Source organism: Phalaenopsis equestris, unplaced genomic scaffold (assembly GCF_001263595.1).
Source record: "Phalaenopsis equestris unplaced genomic scaffold, ASM126359v1 Scaffold000008, whole genome shotgun sequence".
NCBI lineage: Eukaryota > Viridiplantae > Streptophyta > Magnoliopsida > Asparagales > Orchidaceae > Phalaenopsis > Phalaenopsis equestris.
Genome location: NW_018164450.1, coordinates 289,121 through 315,795, shown reverse-complemented (window position 1 = coordinate 315,795; position 26,675 = coordinate 289,121). Strand labels below are relative to the sequence as shown.

Sequence of the window (26,675 nt, the reverse complement as noted above, 5' to 3'; positions counted from 1 at the left end):
GAAGCCAAATAATAGGATAGCTTAGGAAGTCACCGAAGTTCTCCTTCGAATCCGTGACATCCTCTAGTGTTTCCTCCTTTGGATTCCAAAACAAAACGTTCCAAATTTGAACCAATCTCCCTTCTTAGTCTGATATCTTTGAAATATCCTTACCATTTGAACTCTTTGAAGATAATTTTTCTTGATTTTTATCGAGAGTACTCTTAGGTAACTTCAGTTATCTAAGATGTAATTAACTATAGGGGCTTGCCCTTATATGAAGCTTTTTTCCCGAACCCAGCATAATATAAACCCTATTTAATTCCTTATATTAAATAGGGGAATTTTTCGGCCAATATATTGGTTTCGCAGACCAAACGGATGTCATAACTTTCTTTAGTTTATTTGATCGAGCCTCACCCTCAAATCTTGTGATCATCCTTCGGGGTAGATACATGATTTGAGGTAAAACGCTCTTTCATCTAAACTATGAAAATCATGGGGTCAGTTTGACTTCATCTTTTTCAAAATTAAAATTTTTTAAAATGTCCTTCCTAAGCGGGCAACGGGATTTCAATTCCGATGACTGACAGCTTCTTATGGGCAAACCCCACACTAAAAATAGTGCCGACAGGTTGCCTATGATTTTTTGTCCTCACGAGGTTGTCGGGTTCCCTGATCTATTTAGTCTGAGAGGTAGTCAAGCATAATCTGACCGAAAGATTGCTCTTAGGAACCATGGATCACGATCCTCGTTGAATTGGGTATTGGGGTTCAAGTTGCGTTTGGTGATCTTTAATCATTAGAGTTTCATTTATGTTTTAATGTCTTTTATAAATTTTAGAGTTTAAAATTTTAGGTTGCGTACTTATTAGCCGATTAGATTTTTTTCTTTTTTTATGATTGTTTTTTTTATGTTTAGGGGACCCGGTTAAGATCTCATGGGTTCGTTGTCTCGGGTTCATTGGTGTTTGCAATTTTATTAGTCACAACTAATTGTAAGATATTTTGTTAGTAGTCATGGGTTGCCTCCTCTTTTTGTGCTTAAAGTTTGTTTAGTGAATTTTAGGGTATGTCGTGTCTTTTAAGTTTGTTTGTTCATTGGCCCAAGTTGTCCCCGACTCAAGCTAAGTGTGCTTTTATCCTCATATGAGAAGTCAAACACTCCTTAATCTCCAATTATCTACACCTGAGTTAAGTTGAATTCAACTTAGCCCTAATTAAGTTGGGATGATTGGAAGTGAGCTTCAAACCGATTCAAGATAGCTCGAGTTCATCTCGAATTGATTTAAAATTAACTTAAGTCAACAAAAGTTTAACAGGATTGACCAAGTTAGCCTAATTTGATTAGAGTTAGACTAATACAGATTTAATTTAAACTGACCCAGGGGAACTGAGTTGATCTAAATCAGATTAAGTTAGCTTCGAGTAAACCTGAGTTCGACCGGGCTGACCCAAGCTAAGCTTCATGGGTTAAGTTGAATCTAACATAAGCTAGACTTAGACAGAGTCTAGATTAATTTTGATTTGATTTATCATTTTAATCAAATTAAGTCTAAGTGGAGTTAGACTTGAGTTAATCTTTAATTAAACTCATTTTAAATTGGACTTATATTAAGTTCAAAATTGAATTCTGATTAGATTAATTTAGATTAAGTTAGATTGAGGTTGATGTGGACTAATCCGAGTTAGATCGGGCTGACCCGTGGTTCAGTTGAAATGGTTAACCCAAGTTAGGTCAGATTGACCTGGTGGTTTAGTTGATTATGAGAACATGAGTTAGGTAGGGTTAACTTAGTGGTTCAGTTGAATTGGGTTAACCCGAGTTAGGTCGGGTTCACCTAGTGGTTCAGTTGATTGGGTTAACCTGAGTTAGGCTGATTTCACCTGATAGTTTAATTAAAGTTGAATTGGGTGAAGCCGAGTTAAGTCGAGTTGACCCAAATATTCAATTAAATTTGGGTTAACTTGAGTTAGGTCGAGTTGACCCGATGAATTAGTTGAAGTTTATTTGAGTTAATCTGAGTTAGGTCAGCTTGACCCACTGGTTTAGTTGAATCGGGTTAATCCAAGTTAAGTTGGGTTAACCTGGAGACTCAGTTGAATTAGGTTAACCCGAGTTAGGTCGGGTTGACCCGGTGATTCAGTTAATTGGGTTAACCCGATTTTAGTCACGTTGACCCGATGATTCAGTTGGATTGGGTGAATCCAAGTCAGCTCGGGTTGACCCGATGATTAAGTTGGATTAGGTAAACCCGAGTTAGGTTGAGTTGACGCGGTGATTCAGTTGATTGGGTTAACCCGAGTTAGGTTGTGTTGACCCAGTGATTCAGTTAGATTGGGTTAAACTGAGTTAGGTCTGCTTAACCCAGTGATTCAGTTTGATTGACTCAGTGATTCAGTTGAATTGGGTTAACCCTAGTTAGGTCTAGTTGACCTGGTCGTTCAGTTGAATTTGGTTAACCTGAGTTAGGTCGGGTTGACCCCGTGGTTCAGTTGAATTGGGCTAACCCGAGTTAAGTCGGGATGGCTCAGCAATTCAGTTAAATTAGGTTAACCCAAGTTAGGCTAGGTTGACCCAATGATTCAGTTAAAATAGGTTAACCCAAGTTAGGTCGGGTTGGCCCGATGATTCAATTTAATTGGGTTAACAGTGATTCAGTTGAATTGGGTTAGCTTGAGTTAGGCCAGGTTGGCCCACTAATTCAGTTGAATTGGGTTAACCCGAGTTAGGTCGGGTTGGCTCGATGATTCAATTTAATTGGGTTAACCCGAATTAGGTTGGGTTGGCCTAGTGATTCAGTTGAATTAGGTTAACCCGAGTTAGGTCGGTTTGACCCGATGATTCAGTTGAATTAGTATAATTTGGGTTAGACCAAAGGGTAGTTTATGTGGAACTAGGTCTAAGTTAAGTTAGGCCTAATTGAGTTTCATGTTGTTCTAAGTCTAAGTTGGGTTAGATGTAGGGTGATTTCAAGTTAAACTAAGTCTAAGTTAGGTTAGACTTCGTAGGGCTTAATTTTGAGCCAAGTCTGAGCTAGACTAGACTTAGTAAAATTTTGGTTGTGGTTAGGTCTAATTTGGGTTAGACTTAAAGGGTTTGAATTGGTTCAGGTCTAATTTAGGTTAGACCTAAAGGGTTTGAATTGGTTTAGGTCTAATTTTGGTTAGAACTAAATGGTTTGAATTGGTTTAGGTCTAATTTGGCTTATACCCAATTAAATTTGGACTGGACTAAGTATAGGTTGGGTTAGACTTAGGATTTAGGTTGTGTAAAGTCTAAGTTATTGGACTAGGTCTAATTTGGGTTAGACCCAATAGGAATTGAATTGGACTTGGTCTAATTTCGGTTAGACCTAATACGGTTTAAATCCTAGCATGAAATGAGGTAGGTTGGATCTAATTGGAAGTCAGGTTTAACCTCAAATTAGGTCCAATTTTGTGTCCACTTAGATTTAATATGGGTTTGTCCTAAGTTAAGTTCAAGCTCAATTTGTGGCTAACTTGGGTCATTAAAGGTGGTTTCATCATTGGAGGGATAACCATGATATTAGTCCCTTAATACCCTCATTAGGATGAGCCCCTAAGGTTGGTTTATTGTTAAATTAATTTTTAGGGGACAATTTGGGCCAAATTATAAAATTTTAATTTTACATTTTGTTTACCCCTAAGTTTCCTAAATTTCAGTTTAGGTTCTTAGGGATAAAAATTTTATTTTAGGGTTTAATCTCGGTGCCCTAAATTTTCCAATTGATTTCCATTTTAATTTTCACTTTTATAATTATTTATAATTAATTTTTTAAAATAATTATAAATTTGGTAAAAAAAATAGTTTTTTCAATGTTAGGTAAGTCTCTTGACCTTGGAAAAATCAAAAATGTTCCCAAGGGTGGAGGGAATAAACCCTGCAATTTTTATATTTTTTGGGTTTATATTTAACTTTTAATAATTAAATTACTCTATGGAGTATTTAATTAATCAAAAATAAAATATAGCTTAATTGTTTTTAATTTTATTTTAATTATTTTTCCCTCTGTTCACTGTGTCTAGAGGTACTTTTATTTTATTTTTGTGATTTTTTTACATTAAGTTATATATTTTTAAAGTCTTATTTAATTTTTTGGATTTAATTAATTTGGAAAATCCAAATTACTTACTTAACCATGCAACGCTGACTGGATCCTCGTAGTCATCAAATGTTCGTGCGACGCTCTGTGATTGGGTGCACTTTCCACATGGTTGCCACATTGTCTCGTGATCCGGTGCTCCCCTCCACGTAATCTAGTGATTTGATTTAATCTCTGACGTCCATTTCTAATACATGAAAACTGACGACATTGGTTCATCGTCCCCATGGAACAGAAGTCCGAGATTTATCTGCAATTAAACCCTAAAATCTTGCTCGATTCTCAACCAAATTGGATGAGGTTTATTCTTATAGCTTCATTTAGGTGAGACAAACATATCTATACACTTTAATGGACATGATTGTTCATTTCTTTCATAAAAGACCAACCGAAGAGCAATTTTTAAGGGTTTTGATCCATACCTTATCTCAAGAGGTGTGACCTCGATTGCGCTTGTGATATACCTTAAAATTACATATTTTAAATATACACTTAATTTTTATTTAATGCACATTTTTTATGATATTGCACTTTAATGAAATGTATTTTGAATATTTTTTATTTCAGGTATAGAAAATAGAGTTATAAGGAAAAGGAGCAAAATTGGAGGCAAAATGATGACATGGAGTAGTAGCGCCTAAGCGTCAGAGTCCAGACGAAGATCGTCGCCTAGGTGCTAAATCTGGCGTCTAGACACTAGTGACGGTTTATTTTGGAGATGCATTGAACTTGGATGAATTTTGAAAGGGTGCTTGAGGAGGCGCTTGGGGATTTCGAGATTTTTATATAATGTGGTCAGAAAAGACTAAAATAGGACTTTCATGTGGGGAAAAACTTAGATTATTTAGAGAGTCCACCATATTATAGAGTAGAGTAGAGTTTTTAGTGTATTTTCTTTGTATTCTTGTAAGAAGAGTTTGGAGATTGCTTCAAAGAAACTTCAGGATTTGTTTATCTTTTTGTTTAAGTTATACTTTCTTGTGTAAACTTGATCTTAAATACAAATCTATATGTTGTTTTGTTATATCCATGAATTCTGAGTAGTTTTGTTTTTTTCTCCTTGCTATGGAAATTAATCATGTGAGATGAGAATGATTTGAAGATTTCTTTTTATTTAAAAAAAATTGTGATGACATTTTCACCAATTCTTAATTGACTTTGTAAACCAGCCACTTGTGAGGTTAAAATTTGTTCCAAAACATAATGTCTAGGAGGGCTATGATTTCATCTAACTTGTGAATGTCACACTAACCTTAAGAGGAGGGCGAACAAAATCTAAGGAGAGTGCAAATAAAAAAGGAGATAAGTTTTGATGGGTGTAGAATTGATATTTCTAGGGTGGCAGGCTAGATTCTTTTATCAAATTGGTCATGAGTTTGGATCTAAGGGTCTCTAGCAGGTCATATAGAGATGACACAGTGGGTAATCTAGAAGTGAGAGGCTAGAATCTACTTAGTACTACTACATAGACTGCAACAAACTTAAGATTAGCCAATGTTCTTTGCTTGCACCAAGAGGGGGTAAGAAATGTGTATGCTTCTATTTGTCACAATACAACATTTTATATTTTTAAAACATTTAAATCCTACACTGATTAAGATCTCTTTGCTAGGGTAAAGATCTTTTCATAATATTCGAACTCTTTTAAACCTTATTAGTTTAAAAAATTTGCACTTACTTTCTGCTTAAACTTAGATTGCGCATAAATTTAGTTTTAATCCTTTACAAATATTTTGAAACTATTCTCTTATCATTTTTATCTTCAATCTAGATCGAAGTTTTTCTAAGTCATTATAAAAAGTTACAGCTTCCCTGTGGGATTGATACTGGGTTTTTAAAGAAAACTCTATATTACTTGAAACGATACATATACTTGCGTAGTACTCCTAGTGTGAACATATTAATTATTTTCTAAATCATTTTATTTATTCACACTAGTCGCTAAATATAATTCGAGTTAGCTTGACAGTGATGATCACCTTGATGTCACAAACCTCCTCCTTGCCTCAATTTAAGCTGAATTTGGCTCTAGCTATGAGCTTAACCAAATGGTGCCACAATTTGGTGTTGGGATGGGTTAGAGGTCGCAGGAAGGCTCAATTTTGATTGGGAAGAGTGTATTAAGGCTTGGTTTGGGAGGGTTGGATTTGAGTTTTGAATAAGTTGATGTCGGGGCTAAAAATTGCCCTGGATTTGGGTGGTGAAATTAGGGTTTCCTAGTGGAGATTAAGGGTTGAAGATGGTAGAGATCAATTGCCTAGATCCATGGGAGCACTTTTGTTGTTGGGACCAAGAGGGCTAGGTGGCTTTGTCGGGAGTTTGGTTGTGTTTGGAAGCTCTCGGGCATGAGTTATTTATAGTCATGGGAGCTTCGGGTAGAGCTTGGTCGGGCATGGGGAAGTTTAGGCAGTCCTCAGAGAATTTCTAGAGGGAAGTCAGAAGCTTTTGACTGTGGAGGATGAACTTTTGCAATTCTCCATGTCTTGGTAATGGGGTTGCAAATGGAAGTGGAGGAGGCATGGGAGGGCGCTTAGCTCGATTAGGGATACCTTTTAGTGGGTAGCAAAGACCAAATTTGGTCTTGTCTTGGCTCCCTAAAAGCTGGTTTAGCTCCCCATGTGTTGGTCAAATAAGCCATGACCAAGGTGCCATGTGTCTCTTTTCATGGAAAAGAATGCTTGGTTTGTCATTTATTACTTGAACTCAGGTCAAATTATTTTAAATTGTTCTTTGTGTCACCCATGTGCCATGATGTGTCAAGGTTAGCTTATGGGCAACTGATACACCTATAATATATAGATTTTTTATACATATTTTTATACCTATTTTTGAGATATTGTGATTTGATGAAAGATATTTGTGTGTTTTTCTTTCAGGCACAATCAAATGGATGCAAAATAGTAAAAGAAGTGAAAAAAGGGTCAACTTTGAAGCAAAAATGAAGAAGGTGCAAAAATGAATTGAGATTTCTAAGCGCCCATGACTGGCGCTTACGTGTCAGTTATATAGAAAGAGCCACGTCTTAGCGCCAGGTTCCCCGCGCTTATTTGATAATTCATTAAATTTAGATAAATTTTTGAAAAGGTGTTTGAAGCAACCATTAGTAAAAACGTGGGAAATAGCCAATGAACACAAAATTCATTCAATTGTCTTTTGAGAGGAGGAAATTTCTAGAAGATTCATTGACTGGAGACACATTTTGAAAAGACACCAATGCACCTTTTGGATTTTTATAAAAAAAGACTTGGATCAACAAAGGGGAGAGCGAGCCAATCCCAACCAACAACCATCATCCATCCAAGCAACCGCCTTCGACGTCGCCGCCCAACGCCACCGCCGCCGCCGACCACTTCTATTTTATTTTAAGTTTTAGTTTTTATTTTGAGTGAAGGAATAGAATTCAAAAGAACTTCAAGACATTTGGTGGAGAGAATTTAAGATAAGTGTTTATCTTTTTTTACTACATTTGGTTTTACTTTTTTGGTTTTACTTTTTTACTACATTTGGTTTTACTTTAGATTTCTTGTTTATGTGCATGATTTCTACTTTTAAACTCATGTGGTTGCATTTTCTCTGTGGAGTATGAGTAGTTTTCTTTATCTTTTTCCTTAAAATGATAAGTGATTAAGTGTTGAAAGAAAATTGTGTAAAGTATTAGACTTTAATGTTGGAAGAAGTTGTGTTGACTTGAAACCTTATACTTCATTTACTTCTTGATTTGACCAATTAAGATATTAATATTTGTTGTGAGAACATGTAAGTTTTGAGATGGTATTGTCTCAGTCAATAAATGGTAAGAATCACATATTGATTTCATGTATGAGAATATAGTTCATGGGGTTGAGTGCAAATAAATAGGAAAATAAACTTTCATGGGTTTAGAATTACAATACTTTAGAGTAACAGGCTAAAGCCCCCAATTTGATTTATAATTTTAGGTTTTGATGCGAGATATTAGCCCATAGGTGGAGGGAGAAGAGGGAACTCTAGAGTGAGAGCTAGTATCTTCCATGTCTAACCGGTCTTCAAGACTATTCAAACTATAGATTAGCCAATGTTCTTTATAGCATTTCTAGTAAGGGTAAATAGTATTATTGCTCCTATTTGGTATAACACATTTAAGATTATTTTCACAACTGAATTTCTATATTTGTTACTGATTCATGATAAGGAAAAATATATTTTACTTATATTGCATTCATCTTGTAAATATTTAGTTAAGTTAATTTTAGTTAAGTTAAATATTTAGTTAAGTTAATTAGTTGCTTATTTTATTTTTAATTATCAAAAATTACAAAAAGAATCAAATTTTCATTCCTATTATAGCATCTTAAGTTTAGGCAAGAATATTTTGCTAATTAAAACTTTGTTATCTAATTTCTCCTATTTTATAAAGTGCATATTGCCAGTTTTCCCCGTGGGTTCGACATTCAGGGCTTAATCAACAAGTTATATATTACTTGATAATGTACGTATACTTGCGTAGCATCCCATATTTAAATATTAAAATTGTATTCTTCTTTGCTGCATCATGTAAAATTTACCTAGATTTTGCTTTGAATCAAGTTTTTGGCTTTGTTGCAAAATAGGAATCAATATTAAGGAAATTAAGCATATAATCACATATATCACATTTTACATCTATATAGAAAGTCGAGATCAGCAACCCATGGAGGATGAGCCATGGGAGATGGGCCATGGGCTTTGATTTCCGGTTAATCTAATGTTATTGGGTTTAGTCCAAAGGACCGAGCCCTATTGGCATCTCATAATTTACCTAATTAAATAATTAGGTGAATTATAGGAGTTGTCCCCATGGTGCCAATTTTGGTCCTGAAGTGGTTCGATGTCTTGACCACTTTGAGTGAGGCCCAATTGTATGGCCATGGGTCAATTGATAAAAAAATGACCAAAATTGGGTTAGGCCCAATTTGATTTGACCTCCCATGATGCCATCAAGCCTTATGGTCAGGTGAGTATGTTGGAATTTCAAGGTGATTTTTAGGGTTCATTAGGGTTTGGGGAGGCTTTAGGTGATGCTAAGGATCAATTTAGGTAGACCCCTCTCCCACTGTGAATTTTAATGTCATGGTGATCCCTAGGGTCCATAAGGAGGTTTATAGGGTTTTGGAACCCAAGGTAAGCCTTTTCCATGGGGGGGAGGTGGCTTGGGTCTATTACCAGGGCAAAACCCAAAACCTACTCAACCAAAGGGTTGAGGGTTTGGGCTTGTCAAGATGAGGCCCAAGGGAGCAAAACCCTAGTCGGGGGGCTATGTAGAAGTGAGTGGGTGGACTGTCACAGAAGTGAGGTTAACAGTCTTCTTCGTTTCTTAATAATGCTTATCATATTCCGAACATACGATTTTCATTTGATGATTCAAACATTGGTGTATTTCCTAGTGTAATTCATTATTTTGTGATTTTTTGAATTTTGTGATGTTTATTTTCCTATGATTTTAATATTTATATCGGTCATAATCTGGTTCATGAAATCCATCTCATTTTAGAAAAAAAAAAATGGAAGAAAAAAGTGTGTTTATGGAGTTTCCATAACTCCATATACCGATACTTATTTAATGCTAAAGGATCCCAATATAATGCATTAATTGGATTTTTTATACAATCCTATGAATTTTAATATTTATAAGTACCCCCAAATTACCTTTTTTCTTACCTAATCTACTTTTGAAGTATTGGGCAAGCTCTAAGTTGCCCAATTATCATATTTTCTCTCCATTATCTTTGGTATTTACCCATTAGGTTTGTATTAATGGCGTTCTTATTGTGCCTTGCCATTACTAGATGTCCTGTTGTCGCCAACATCCACAGTTCCACCATATACATTCATATTTATCAACCGCTTGCTAAGTTAAGTAGATTTGTTTCAGCAATAGTTTTTATCCAATTATGGACGTTTAGTTCGTGCCTTTGCCTTTCATCTTCTCACATTAATCATCATTCATTCAGAATCTCAACTCCATTATAAATAGTACTTATGAGTCTATATATACCCTTAATGCTTGAGCATGAGGGTAAACAATGATAAAAAGAGTTAATGACGCTTCTATCTCCTTTCCCTTATTAAATTCTTAGGGATGCAAGCACCACTCAAATTGCCCTAATTTTTTCATAATTTTTTTTGGAGTTTTGGGCAAGCTCAGAGTTCTCTAATTATCTCATATTCTCATTATTATTTTATTCATTTCGATGTTAAGTTTGTACTACAAATACATGTTGTTTGTCTTATGTATAATAAAATTAAAGTTTAATGACAATATGGAAAGATCTCATAAACGAAGAATTTTAGTGAATAATTTATGCTGAGGTGACAAATTCAATGATGGGGGAGACAAAATCGAAGAGGTTCAAAGGAGGTTTTCTGTGGGAGAAGCGAGCTTATGAAAACACACATTTCACGAAAGAGTTTTTGAAGGTTCATGTGAGAAGAGAGTCTGAGAGAGTTCTTATGCCTAAGAGGTTCACTAAGAATTTACTGTGGGCAAGGAGAGTGATCGATATATCTATATTTTATAGAAATTTAAGTACCGCACAAGTGAATAAAAAAAAATAGGGACATTTACATAGCACACAATTTTTATGTATCCACATATCTCACACACAAATTTTCACATTTATAAACATAGCACTCAGATCTTTCATATCACACAGAAAATAACACTATTACCACTCTTCAAAATACGAAATATATCTTTTAATTTATAGGTTTAAAGAACTAAATCGCTATCTATGTAAATATGAAAGTTTTTGCACGAGAAATGTAAATATTAAAGAAATGTGTGCTATCCAATGTAAATTTCCCAAAAAAGTAATATCAAATACATTAATAAAAAAACTATAAGATTATATTTATATACATATTTATCCTTGGAGAAATGATAACATACGGCATCTGTGGTTGCAAATAGTCTATCATTGTCGAAAATATAGTTGTGTATATAATAATGTACTAGAATATGATAGATTGGCTAATTTCTCCTTTCATTATGGCATTGTGTAAAGTATAAACATCTAGTACAAAGAGGCTTCGCTTCTTTCCAGGACAGATCTATTCGCAACAAGAACTAGCGCGCAGGAAAGCAAGCCGAGCGATCGAAGGAGGAGGTGAAGCAGCGAGGTCAATGAGAAGAGCGTAGGTATCTGTTCTTCCCTTCCAACTCTAGGCCAAACCCGCATTGCCATTCCTAATTCATCTTTTCGCTCTTTGTTGAAAGATAACCATACAGGAGTAGAAGAAGACGGGAAGATGGGCTGCTCCTTCTCCGGTCTCAACGCCTTATACGACGCTCCTAATGGAGCTGGCGACGTATGGATCAACGAGAACCGGTTCAGGATCTTGAGTCAGCTTGGCGAAGGTGGCTTTGCCTCCGTCTTCCTCGTCAAGGAGCTCGTCGCCCACGACTCTGCGTCATCAGGCGGCCTTGCCTCCAACAAAACCATCGATCCTTCCCATATTTCAGGTTCCCTGCTCTTATCATTTTGAGTTCTGATCCAAATTCTTGGTCTTGAAGCATTTTTGTTCTGTTTTATGGTTGTCGGTTTTTTTGGTCCAGTTCGGCTTTTAGATATAAATAACATTGGCCAACATAGGTCTTTCTGGTTAGGAATCTAGTTTATTGTTGTTGCAGTTGTTGTAATCAATTTATTTTGCTTGCTTGTTTCCCTTGGTTAATGCATTGCACATGTGTCTCTAAAGTGAAAATGTTCTTCTTATGAGGTGAAAATCTCACTGATAATTGGAATGAATTCGAACTTAGGATTTGCAAGAATAGTTGTGGAGATGAAGATGGCTTTTGTTACATTGGCATCTGATAGTGATGATTGATGAAACTCATTAGTATCTGCTTAATGTTGGTTTTAACTGATTGGAGCTTGTGTGTTTCTATTATCGTATTGACTTTGTTCATCACCACCACTATTTTCCCTGCTTTTAGAAAGGTTGAATCTAATGGGGACTCTTGAGGATCTCTTATAACTACTATGCAACCTGCACTATGTGCGTAGACAAATTTTTTTAAACACTATAATGCAAAATAAAATTTAAAATATTATTATTATTGGAATTTAATTTATTATATTCAAAGATGACATTAATCAGTTAATATAAATATTCATGATGTTGACAACATCTTTATATTCCTTATCATGTATAATCATTCTTTGCGGGGATTCTTATAGAATATCCATACAACAACAATGACAACAACAAACCTTTATCCCACTAAGTGGGTCTTTCTAGGTCTACCTTTGCCTTTCTTGACATAAGTTGAATCTTAAACATCTACTCTCCTAATCAGATCATCAGATGGCCAACGTTTAATGTGATCAAACCATCTAAGACGACTCTATCTAATTTTGTCCACCACTGAAGCTACACCAACCCTATTATGGATATATTCATTTAGCATTTTGTTTCTAAGTGTAAAGCCACTCATCCACCTAAGCCTTCTCATCTCGACAACACTTAACTTAGTTTTATGCTTCTCTTTTAAAGGCCAACATTCAACGTCATAGAGCGTAACAAGTCTAACTACCATCTTATAAAATTTTTCTTTCTGTCTAAGTGGTACTTTTCTAAGCCCGAAGCATTCCTCCACTTCAACCAACCAACTTGAATTCTACTAATAACATCCCCATCTATATCACCATCACTTTGAACAATAGCCGAGATATCTGAAGCTTTCACACCTTTTAATAATTTGATCACCCATAGTTATAACTTTGTCACTATAGCTACTGCTACTAAAATTACATTCCATGTATTCAGTTTTAGCTCTACTCAAACGATGGCCTTTAGACTCCAATTTAGACCTCTATAAATCAAATTTTTCCTGAGATATCTAAAACGTTCACACTTTTATGACCTCTCTAGTTTTATCTTTACAAGATTATTTGTAAATGATTACATGGAAGACGACATGGAATTGATCCAACTAAATGAGTTTATCGAGTCATAAATTCATACAGCCACATACCTTCATATTTGATGTCATGAAAATTAAGCTTCACACACATCAAGGATATTACAAATTATAGGCTGACAACATCAGATATTTGCTTTAGTTCCATTTTCCGATTTGTGTAACTTCTATATGGAATTAAGGAAAAACATTAAGGGTATTAAATATTTTTGTTTTTTGACTCCATATAATTATTTCATATTAATTTTCAAATGTGTATCATTTTCTACAGAGTTTAATAAATATTTTCAATAAACATTCAACATTAAGAATTTAAAGTTTATAGAGTTAATATAATGAAAATCTGAAGCATTCACATTAATTTAAAAATTAAATTTAGTTTGTATGGAATGCTACTTTGAATGAATCATGTAGAGTTTTCTATTCTCCTCTTCATAGCTTATTAAATCCTTCAGGAAAAGATGACCAAAGTTTAATTTTTACCAAAATCTTTATTAACATCAAAATCTATTAAATAAATTAAAATGGGATTTTCAGCAAAAGCAATATCATAAAGTTTAAAATCCTCTTTAAACATAAAATCAAATGGCACTCTAACTTTAACATGAAACCAACTTATGTGATTGAAAAATGGTCATTGTAACAGTAGCATATTGTTGATTGTGAATAACAATTGGTGTTTCTTAAATAATAGCTAAGACCTACTATTGATCAAGGATTACTTCAACCATTTCACATTGCTTATGCTATCATTGCTTAGGCCAAAGTAGTTTGTTATCACTTGAATGGGAGGCCACCTCTTCATCATGTATTAGAATGTCAACCACTTGATGAACCACTTGTTTCTGGATATAACTTCACGTGCATCCCATCTCATGGAAGATGTAGAGACCTTCTCCTCATTATAGAATATGAACGGGAAGACCATTGAGTTTTTCTCTTTGCCATTGGCTAGTAGTATGAATCTCATTGCTAAAGTAGCTAGATCATATTTCACTTCTTTAATAGTTTCATACTATAAATTAGAAAAAAAAAAGAGGTTTTATTTTTATTTTATCACTACTACTTGATCTTTTAATGCCCTTTTTCACTTTCATCACTTCTTTCAATGAATCTCATTGCATTGAAGCAGTTTCAAATTCATTTTAGGTATGTAAAGAAAAATTTTAACACTTTGAAGGAGTATAGGAAATGGAGGATGGGAAGAAGAGAGAGAGAGAGAGAGTTTTGAACGAACGAAGTCATTTATGATAGTGATGATGTGTGAAAAATTCATTATAGAGTCCACAACAAACAAACTTAAATTCTATTACAAAATTAGTCATTTTTACAAAACTTTGGAAGGCGAGGGAGTCAGTCGAAGAAATGCTGTTGGGAAGGTTTACATCAAAGACATTCTTGTGGATGTGAAAGTGGTAGAGAACCTAGAGGTTCATAGAGTAATAGAATTTTCATTTGTGGGAGTGATTGCCAAAGTCGATCTCTATAAGGTCATCAAAATGTGGGAAGGCGAGCTATCAATGGCATAATTGAACTAAAAGATGTGATTGTTGCATGATTGTCCCTTAAAAGAGTGTTGAATGCATCCATGAGATAGGATTTTAACCATCAGTATCTTCTCAGTGATGTTTACCCTCTGAATCCAATTGAAGCCAACAATGGCTTTGGAAGAGAGAGGAGCAGAATGAGGGAAATATGGAGAGAATTCAATGAGAGGCTCTAATGAATGGGAATAGGTGATAGCAGAGCACATGAAGACAAGATTCATCTTCAACCTTTTATTCGACTTTGATCTCATTATTGACTCCAGGGAGATCATCCCTGCGATGTGTACATTGGATGTTTGATGACAGTTCATGTGGGGGCAAAGGAGGAAAGGGGAAGGAAAGGTAGTGTATAGAGCATGCGAACGGAAATTCATTAAGACATAACCATTAGGATCTGGTTGCATCACATTCATTGTTTGATCAGTTCCTATAATGAATCACATTCATATGTTTTTTTCTAAATCATTAAATTTTGAGAAAAATGCATTCAGGAATAACCTGTTCTTTGGCATCTACTCTCTACCATTTTCTCTTGGGGCATTTACATACATGACATACAAGTCTTATGTATTTACATATCTCATACCTAAACTTTCATACTTGCACACGTAAGACTCACATCTTTAATATCAAATTAAAAATAGCACTATTTTCACTTTTTAAAAGTGAAATGCAATATTTTATGTATAGGTTTAAAACACCACACACAGACACATACACACACACACACAGACACACACACTTTCTCCTTTTATGGGGCATTTACATACATAACACAATTCTTATGTATTTACATCTCACACCTAAACTTTCATATTTCTTCCATTGTTGAAGCCATATTATTTTTTTCATTTCACGTTGATGTATTTGGTGCATATCAACTAACTCCATTATCGGCTCCCAAGTCCTGGATGAAAAAAGTGGAGGGTTATCGACAACCAATGTAAAATTTTTTCGAAAAAATCATAATACGAATCCTTTAAATTTTTGTATAAATGCTACGGCATCTCTCCGAAATAACGCACTGTATGGCGTGGATACAATGAAAAATATACAAGGGCCGCTACACATGTAGTGTCAAATAAGCAAAGGTTCTCACATTACGGATGGATGCAGGTAAAAAAGTTAGTCCATGAAAATAATATTAGAATATGCTCCTCAAATATGAGTACTCTCATAGGTAAATTAACGAAATTACTTGATATTTTAGTTTATAGGAAGATAATTATCTCATGTATTTAAGAAATTAAATAGGTTGGAGAAAAGACTAAGGAGATTGATAGCTTGGGTTTCAAACTTTGGTATTCAGGTGGGAGTCGCACTAGAATGGTGTAGGTGTAAATATAGATAAGAATTTGAAAGATAATGATGTAAAAATTAATAGAATTGAAGATAAAATTATAGCCCTAAATATTGTTATTGATACTAAGATTTTTAATATTATAAGTGCTTGTGCTCCTCAAATAAATTTAGAAATATGTTTAAAAGAAAAATTTTGGAATGTTCTAAAAGAATTAATACAAATGATACATCTTGAAGCAATAATTTTTATTAGAGGAGATTTAAATTGGTATATTGGTAGAGTGATAGAAGATTTTAGAAATATTCATAATAGCCACGATTTTGGAGTGATTAATGTTATTGCTACTATTTTATTTAAGAAAAGAGATGAGCTTATTTTTAATTATAAGAATGAATCTAATAAAACATAAATTGATTTTTTTCTAATGAGAAAAATTGATCGTCGAGAATATAAAGATTGTAATGTCATTTCAAGTAAAATGTTAAGTACTCAACTTTGATTATTAATTATGGTTTTTAAGATGAATAGTTGTAAGATCAAAATATAAGGAAATTTTTTTATAGAATTAGATGGGGCATCTAAAAGACAAATAAAATTATTTTTGTGATTAAAATTCTAGATTTCATGATTTGTGATGTTCATGAAGAAGCGAATTCTATGTGGGATCAAGTAACAAATACTATGAAATAAGTGACAAAAGTTATACTTGAAGAATCAAAAGGAAAATTTTTTATAAAGTAGTTGGTGATGGAATAATAATGTGCAAAAAAAGATAAAATATAAGAAGTGTTAAAAAAATTGGTTTAAACATTAAAGCCTAGAGAATTGAGAAAAATATAAGGTGACTCGTAGGTAGTCTAAGAGAACAATTTTCTGCTTTTAGTGATTTTATTATAGTTTAGATATTAAAGAGGATGGAAAATATATGTATAAATTAGCCAGGGAAAGAGAAAATAAAAGTAAAGATATAATTCAAGTAAAATGTATTAAAAATGAAAGTCAAAAAATGTTTTTCTTAGAGTAAGACATTGAACATGGGTGAGTGAGCTATTTTGATAAACTTTTCAATGAAGTTTCTGAAAATACGATCAATCTTAGTGATTTTAATTTTGCTAATAATAATAAAACATATTATTTTTACCTGTGCATTAGTAAAAGAGAAGTTGAGGAGGCTTTAAAGAAAACCAATGGTGGAAAATCAGTAGGACCTAATGATATCCCAATTGAAGTGTGGAAATATTTAGGAGATTTGAGAGTTTCTTGACTTGCTAAACTCTTCAATAATTATTTTAAGAACTAAAAAGGCGCCTGAGGAGTGGAGGAAGATTATTTTGGTCCCAAATTTTTAAGAATAAAGTGGGTGCACAAGACTGTGCAAATTATAGTAGAATTATGTTAATGTCTCACACTTTAAAATTATGGGAGAGTGTAATTGAACTTATGTTAAGACGTGATTGAACATAGGTTAAGACGTGATGCAAATATTTCTCATAATCAATTTGAATTTATGCCAAATAGGTCTATTATGGAAGCTATACATTTATTGAGAGGTTTGATGGAGAAGTATAGGGAGAATAAGAAGAATCTACATATGATTTAATTTATATTAGGAAAAAAACTTACCATAATGTTCGAAGAGAAGTCCTTTGGAGAGTTCTAGAGAAGAAATGTCTTGAAATGACTTATTCAAGTCATTAAAGATATGTATACTAGAGCTGTTACATGTGTTTGAATAGAAGGAGAATTGACCAATTATTTTTCTATTTAAGTTGGATTACAAGAGGGATTAGCTTTAAGCCCATATCTTTTTGCTTTAGTTATGGATGCTTTTACTAGACATTTACAGGAGGATGTACCTTATTGTATGCTTTTCACTTTTGATATCCTTCTTGTGGATAAGACTAAAGAAAGAGTTTAGGAAAAATTTGAATTATGGAGGTCTATATTGGAGTTTAAAGGTCTTCGTTTGAGTAGATCTAAAACTGAATATATATAATGTAATTTTAATAGTAGTAGCTCTAGTGACAGAGTTGTAACTATGGGTGATTAAATCATTAAAAGGTGTGAACGTTTTAGATATTTCAAGACTATTGTTCAAAGTGATGGTGATAGAGATTGGGATGTTATTAGTAGAATTCAAGTTTTCTGGTTGAAGTGGAGAAATGCATCAGGCCTATTGTGTGATAGAAAAGTACTGCTTAGACTGAAAGTAAAATTTTATAAGATGGTGATGAGACCTGCAATGCTCTGTGACATTAAGTGTTGCTGAGATGAGAATGCTTAGGTGGATGAGTGGTATGACACTTAGAGACAAAATGTGGAATGAGTATATCCGTGATAGGTTTGGTGTAGAGCGGACAAGGTTAGAGAGAGTCATCTTAGATGGTTTAGTCACATCAAACGTCTACCATTTGATGATCTGGTTAGGAGAGTAGATGTTTTAGATTTGACTTATGTTAAGAAAGGTAGAGGTAGACCTAAAAAGACTTGGGCATTATCTATAAAAAAATTATCTTAATCTATTGGAATTAAATGAAAATATGACATTCAATAGGATGCAATGGAGAAAAAGGATTCATGGAGCCAACCCCACTTAGCGGGACAAATGCTTCTTGTTGTCGTCGTTGCATTGTTGTTATATTTTCTTAGATTCAACAACAGAACTATAACATCATTCACTATTGTTTGTTATGTTGTGTAACTTCTATTTAAATAATGAAATGTTTAATGGATTTTATTAATACAATCTTCTAAAAAATCACTATAAGGGAGGGGGAGATTCTTTCTTTATCTTTTAAATTTACCGTAATCCTAATTATCAGAGTGTCAAAAAATCTACCAAAATAGTCGGTTAAATAAAATTTAAGAATGATGTGGCACCTACTAGACTTATTATGGCTTCTTTTTCTTTTTTGTCATTTGTTAATTTGCTTTTTTTATCAGACATTTTGTTCTTGTTACAAAAGGTACTGCTAATTGAATTGATTCCTTTAGATGCTTGACTATTTATTTATGAAATATCTTGGAATAGCAAATCGTAAAACAGACAATTTATTATCTACTTTGTGTTGCTTCAGATGACAGCACTTATACTTTGAAAAAGGTCCTCATCCAAAGTCCGGAGCAGTTAGAGTTGGTGAGGGAGGAGATCCGTATTTCTTCTCTTTTCAATCACCCTAATTTGCTTCCCCTTCTTGATCATGCCATCATTTCTGTTAAGGTAACACTTTTTGTTTGCCCTAATTTCTGTTAACTTGAGGTAACACTTTCTGCTGTTAATCAGTTGAAGAATTACAGTTGAACTGCTGGTGAATGATTATAATGTTTTTTGAATCTTATATTTTTGTCTTCTGATTTATAAAGCATGATTTAGTAAAAAATAAAGCTTGAACTCTTTGTTACAGTACAAGTGATGCGTATGAGGCATGAAGAACTAATTCCTGGATTTAGAGGGCGAACTAAAAGAGATAAGAGAGGAAAAAACAAATCTCGACTTCTTAGTTACTGACCAAGTGATGTTTACAAGGCATGAAGAAACAATTCGTGGATTTAGAGATAGAGATAAGAGAGATTAGGAGAGTACACTTTTTTTAATATTTATAAGATTGTAGAGCCCTAAAAGCTTCCCCTAGTCATAAAAGGATGTGACATGTGATGAAAAAATATAAGGTTATTAATCTGTGACAAGCAATCTAAGTGCAATCTTAGTATTAAAATAAGAATCTTTTATAATTCATAGATCTATTACATCTTTACCACATAAATACTTCTAGTATGCTTGATGCTGAAATGCACAGTATGACAAGTTCAAACAATATGGATACTGTATGCTAGATTGTCCCGCATCAACTCCCCTAGGGTATGAAGAACTCTTCTATGAATAGTTGAAAAGGTGTAGCTAGTGTCCGATTGTCTCCCCTAGGGTATGAAGAACTCTTCTATGAATAGTTGAAAAGATGTAGCTAGTGTCCGATTGTTGCGCCTCATTTGACTTCTTTCTTTGATCTAAATAAGACAGAATAGAGGCAATTTTTTAGTCAGAAATATGTTTTAATACCCACAAAATTTCACAAAGGTTAGAAGAAAATTTCTCAAAAAATTATACCTAATTTTTTGCTTTTTCCTAAATTATTTGAAAGCATATTTATAAAATTCTGCATTTTATTTTGATTATTGTGGTACATAGAAATTTATATAAATAAAGATCTATATTATCTATTATTAATCAATTTCTTACTAAAATTATTTACCTAATTTTTACTAAGATCACTGTCCATCTATTTCTTACTAAAATTATTTCCCTAAATTTTTACTAAAATAACTGTTCATCTATTCATTAATATTTTTGTAGCTTTTTGAGGTTTTACCCACACACCTATGGCATACTCAGGAGGTCATTTAGACAGCTTAGATGGTTTGATGGATAATTAATAATTATATTATTAAAAGCTAAGAATCTTTATCTCATGTGATTTATCTTTACCTAATACTTATCATCGTGTAACTATGTTGGAGGAGAAAAAATAAAGAGGAGAATAAGTTGTTGGGTAAGGTTGAAAATAGAGAAAAAAAAGAAAAAAAGAAAAAATACAGAGGAAATAGAATGGAAGAAGAAAAGATGGGAACAATAAGAAAAAGAATAATAATAGAAAAAGAAGAGTAAGAAGAAGAAGGAAAGAATAAATAAAGGAGAATGAGAAGTAGAGGAGAACAAAAGAACAAGAAAAAGGAGGAAAACTAAGAATTTATTTAAAAAAATAAATTTTTTGTCTTACATTAAACTAGGTTCAATTAAAGTTTATGAGCTTAAAGCTTGAATGTGGGGTTCTTTCAAGGTAAAAATTCTATTTTGAGATTATTAATATTTATTTGAATTGTGAATCTAGAAATTTGTATATATTGAGGACTTTGATATCTATTAGTAGGTTGTTTATGACAGAAAAAATCTCAAGGAAATAGAAAGGCTGAAATATTTGTGGAGGAGATCTTACAATGTTGGTGAGATATTCATTTTATAATATAGGGAGAAAATAATTAATTGGCCTAATATTATATAATTTTTTCAAATTGAGCGTGTTATTAGCATCTACTGTTGCTGGTAAAGCTACTGTATTTTTATAATCACTTATTTTAAAAAAGCTATGATATTTATATAAATTATGTTTTTAGATTATTTCATAATATTATATATTAAAATATTTAAATCTAGACTTTTACATGTAATGTTCTATCTTGAAGGAGGTTAATATAAGTTGATAAAATAGGTAAAGTTAAACGGTTAAAAAGAATAATTATAATACTAAAGATGAAGTGAATGAAGATCATGTTATGTGTGATAGGTTGTCAAATGATAATAATTGGTAGCGGTAGAGCGAAAAAGGTCTGATGAGATAAGCCTTGATAAGGATTAAAAAGGCCTTTATTTTAAAAGCTGGTATGTGACATCTCAACTTTGAATCAATGGTCTATTTATAATTTATTAGTTGATAAGCTATGTGATATTTTAATGATATAGTTGAGATAAATTCTATATAGATAATTTATGATTATGAGTAGTAAAAAAAAATGAAAAAATAAAAAAATGAAAAGAAAGCATGTAGTTCCTTACTAGCAATTTAATATTTTAGTGCATTAGATGTTAATTCTAAATGACGTCTTTATTTATTTTGCAGTCAAATATACTTACTATTTTTTATTGTCTTTTATTTATGTAATTATACAAATTACTTTTGTTTTTAAAAAATTGATGTATTACATTAGCCATGTCTATCATTAATAATGCTTGAATCAGTTCTAAAAATTAGTGGGCATGTTATTAATATTTTTTCTTATATTTTGAATTCCGTCTTAAAATTTTTTATTCCAGTTTACTTTTGGTTCATTAAATATTATGTTGATTATTTTTCAGGTAAAAGAAAAGGGTTACATGAGGTCATAATTAAGTGACTTATTTTATCCAGTATATTAGAATTTTTATTATTTAATTTTGGATATATGATATAAGGAAAGATGTTCATTATATAAATTAGAGACAATTTTGAGTTGTATAAATTTTTAATGAAAATTTTAAAGGCTCTATTTTCTATTTTGATGATTTAAATTATAAGCATTTTCATATTAATGATTATAATAAATCTATTTAGATAATTATGAAAATGTAGTTATATTTTATGAAGATCTAGACAAACTTATTTTCTACTTGATCTTGATTAATACAAACGTATTGGGTATTAGCGAGAATTGTAGTACGTCTTTGTTACATTTCATTTGGGGGATGGGCGGTAGAGGGGGGGGGGGGGTGTGTTGCGTTATATATATTTTTATCAAATTTAGGTATAATTTAATCTATACTAGAAGTATAAACTAAATTTAGCCATGAAGTTAATAACAGTATTGAATGTGCATATGATTATTATAGAGTTATAAGTTGATCCAAAGCCAGGTTTTCAAACCTATTGGGTTGAGAATTAACTTACGCATGAAATAATTAATAGATAATAATTTTCGTTAAATAAGGACATTTATGTATTTATAAGTAATTATGCTTGAAGAAAAAAAAAAAGAATCGTCAAACATTTAGGCTAATCTCAAAAGCAGAAATGTAAGTTGAAGATAATTTAAATAGAAGTGAGAGGTAAGATAATTTAAATAGAAGTGAGAGGTTAGATCGCAAGTGTTGCTTGATATTGCACATTTGATTTCTTAGGTGGTTGATAAAATAACTTCCATTGAAAAACCACCTTCTATTGTGGGTCGAGATTTGAGTTCGACTATCATGTAGATCAATATTTAAAAATAATTCAGATTTTGAAGATACTAGCATTCAAAGGACTAACTGAGCCACCTATTTATATGGACTATTTGTTAAAAATAATAAAAAAAATTTTTAGAGGGATCATTTGTCCTAACAATAGAAGATTATTGTTGGTAAGTCTTATGTTAGAAAAGGAAGTTGAAAGTTGATGACAGACACAACATCATGAAAAGTGTAGGTTGATGCTATTATCGATGATTGAGTGACCTAATATTGTCAAAGTATTTACAAATTGATTTGTTCCACCAGTAAGTAGATTGAAATTGCATGATAATTTTTTTGACCTGACTTAGGGTTTTGAAGAGAATTATGCAAGATGAGATAGAGTTCACATCCTTAATCAAATATGATTCTCATTACTTCAGTATTCAAGAGATTTGAGAGTTTTAAAAGATCATTTAAGTTTAGCTTTGATTTTTGTTTGACAAATAATTTCTTGTTCTTAGTAGAAAAAGTTAAAATGGTTGAAAAAAGAAACGATTTTTGGATAGTATCTTTGTGGTTATAAAAAAGTGTTAACATGTGTAGATAAGTTTCACATCGTATGATAGATTGACATTTTAAAAAGAAACATATCAAGTCACAAGGGTATTAAAGCCAGTTTAATATAAATAATTTTTGAAAAGTAACATAACATACTAAAATTTTTGTCAACTCTCATCTTGTCTTCACCAGTCAGAATCGAGCGAGTAAATATTAATTTATTTAGATCGTCACATAATATAATTATTTAAAGGCAATTTTTTTAAAAACATTAAAATTTAAAAAAAAACATTTAATAGTAGAAGTTAAACTAAAAATAAATTTAAAAACAAAAAAAATTGGGCCTATGTGGCACGATTTCTAAAAAATATATATTTAAAAAATTGGCTTATCAATTACTAGGATTGGTCTTTTTAATTTGATGTCTTTGAAAATTTTGCCTTTACATTACATGTTACACAAGTCTACTTTAAAGAATAACTTGATATTAACAACATTTTCTTAAATAATTTTATTTATATTTTTGGATTATTATTAGAAATACATACAGTTATCATTAATGCTTTATTTTTTTACTTTTTATATAAAAATGAGAAATAAAAGTATTATATGTGCTTTTTTAACTATATTCTATTAATAGCATTTTTTTAACTAAATAATATATATTTACATATCATTCAAAAGTATTATATGCTTCTCTAACTTTTATGCTCAAATCATCATGTCATAGAAAATATTCGATTATAAAATGCTGTAATTGTAATTATAATAATTTTTTTTAAGTACAATTGTTTGAAATTCTAAATGTAAGTGTCAAACATGTAATCACATGGAAACATACAGAGAATTATTTTTCTTAAGTTAACACAGAATTATTTCACTTGAATTGATGGAACAACTCTACATAGAGTTTCCCCAAGCTTGCATCGAGCTCGCCGTGAAATTCATAATTTCATGCGATTTTGGCTTATCTCTTGATTTAACTCCAAACATAATCTATTACGAGCTCTTACCTAAAACGAGCTTCGCTGCATAACCAACTCTTCTCCGATATTTCTTCTTCTTCTTCTCCCTTCTTCATATCTCCTTAATCCTTTACATCGTTGATTTTTTGCTAACGGTTCAATCTGAAAGTTAAAAAAAATCATGTTTGCAGACTCTGACACCAGCTCGTCTCCCGTTATAGCTATTAGAAATAAAAAAGTGTACTGATTTGTGGCAACCATCAAAATGAAAATGTAAGGAAGGAAAACAATGTCACAAATATAGAAGAGGGATTCCTACTCACCGCAACCTTTCTGGAGCCATAAATTTCCATCTGCGGCCCTCTGCTGATTGCGAGCCCAGCTCTATTTGCAATTTGCTACAGGAACCAAGCAGAGTAGGGTAGAAGAGTGTGAAACCGAAGGATCGAAGGGGGATGGAGAGGAATTTGAAGCTTCCTGTGCATTTATTCACCCTAACAATTAATCCCAACACTTAGGATTGCATCCCACAGCTAAACATCGAGCGAATAAGTCAGTGGCTATAGTATTGAGAGAGATTAGGGAGTTAATTAGCATTAATTAAATTTAATTAAGCTTTTACTCTATAATTTTATATCTTCTCATGTGTTGAAAATTCATGCTTGGTGCTACATATCAAATTAATCGATTTGATGTGTAGAATTTTATAAAATTGTTCCGATTAAATTTCAGGAGATGTAAAATTTGGGGTACATTTTAAAGTCGTCAAAATTTTATCTAGTTTTTTAAATTTTGGATTTTATAGGTAGTAAGAGTGCACGGTTGATGAAACTATAAATCATGTAAATCATGCCTTGTAGGCAAGATTGATTGATGGAGGAATCTTTTTGAGAAGGTACAAGGTTTTTGTTGAATTAGTCAGATCACTAGTAATGTGCATTTGTGAGTAGCTTGTGTGATGATGGCTTATGTGTAGATGGTGGGGGCCATGTCCAAGATGAGTGCATAAGGGCACAAAAGGCAACAAGATGACACATCGATTGTGCATCTTAGTAGTTAGGGGGGGTGGGTGTTTTGCTATGACTGCAACAATATTAGAGGATGTAGAGTGCGAGAAGTCCCATGGGTTGTGTGGGTGTATTAAAGCAAGATGTGCTGTTTGTGAAGAGTTTTTTAGCATATGGCTTTTGTTGAGGTGAACAGAATGAGCATGGGTGTTTGGACCCACAATTTTTTTCATGGCAGAAAACATGACATGAAAGCCAAGTAGATAGGAAGTGTGTATTGGGAGTGGCAAGGAGGGGTCAACATGCATGTGCAGTGACTTGAGTTTGATGTGGGAAGAATGATATGCAAGATGATGGTTCCGCACCAAATAAGCTGTAATGTTGCCACAATATGCACTTGGCTATTGATCACACACATACTGACTAAAATAATAGAATGAGATCTAAGGAGGAATGGTGAAGAGTTCATTAGCTCTAATATTAATAGATGCAAATTGGGGCATGGAGAGTCGGCAATTTTGAATCCATCAAAATAGGTAAATAGAAGAGATGAGAGGAGGAGAACAATTTTTGTGCTATTCAGAAGATTGTCGACCCTCTACAAACTTCTTGTATTTGTAAGAGGATTTGGCATATGATGATATAGCAAAAGGAAATAGACATATGGAAAGTAATCTAAGTGCAATCAAAATTCTAAACTAAGGATCTTTCACTATTGAAAAGTCTTTAATGAAATGAACTTCATATTAAAGAAACACTTAATCACATCTTTATTTCATAAATAATCCTTTCTATTGTAGGTTGTGACTTATCATTGATAACGCAAGTCTAAATATGACGGGTAATGATAATTCTATGTCCTAAATGAACACAACTCACTTATTTTTTGTATGTTTGGAAAACTGGGATAATAGCTTTTTATTCTTTCAAAATCATTTTGAAATAGATTTGTACTTCAATTTCCAATTTTAAGTGTACTTTTGCTGCTTCAACGGGCATTTTCTTGTGTCTTTTTTATAGGATGTTTCATTTGTGTTGGTTCATACTATTTCACTCAAAGAAAGTGCCTTCAAGTTAACCATTCATTTTATAACTGCTAAGGTCCTATCAGACAGACAAGGGTTTCTATTTCTTTCTTAATTACAATATTGATGCATGTCATGTTCCTATGAAGTATATGACCAAACTTCTGGATTTAGATTTGTTAATTTTTTTTCTTAGTAGCTTTATAAAGCATGTAATGCAGCCGATACAAAAATTGGGCAGTTTTCATCAATTTGGAAGATGTACTTTAACGAGCTGCTTGTCATGGACTAACTTTCCTCAAGTCACCCATGCGGCTTTAGCGCTCTTTCTTAGCACTAAATCAGTCTTACCCCTCACAACACTGGACTTATGAGCCCCAAGTACTCTTAAGAAGAATAAATAATAGAAAGGAATACTTTACACTTGAATACTTGAATGCTTTTTATTCAAGGTTTGGGTGATAACAAATGAGGGGAGGGGCTC

The 26,675-nt window shown here is 32.6% G+C and overlaps 1 protein-coding gene across 2 annotated transcripts in view; it reads left to right on the top strand.

The window, feature by feature from the left end:
• The first annotated feature begins 11,103 nt into the window (after positions 1-11,103).
• LOC110018305 (serine/threonine-protein kinase 16-like) overlaps positions 11,104-26,675 on the top strand; it is a 78,759-nt gene continuing 63,187 nt past the window's right edge. The window contains exons 1-3 of one of the 2 annotated variants that reach the window (XM_020715575.1): positions 11,104-11,258; positions 11,341-11,586; positions 18,975-19,117. In XM_020715575.1, coding sequence (XP_020571234.1) covers positions 11,373-11,586; positions 18,975-19,117 — 357 coding nt within the window. In that variant the 5' untranslated portion in view covers positions 11,104-11,258; positions 11,341-11,372. Of the gene's footprint in view, positions 11,263-11,340; positions 11,587-18,974; positions 19,118-26,675 lie in introns of both variants that reach the window. The other variant, XM_020715574.1, reaches the window with a different exon arrangement.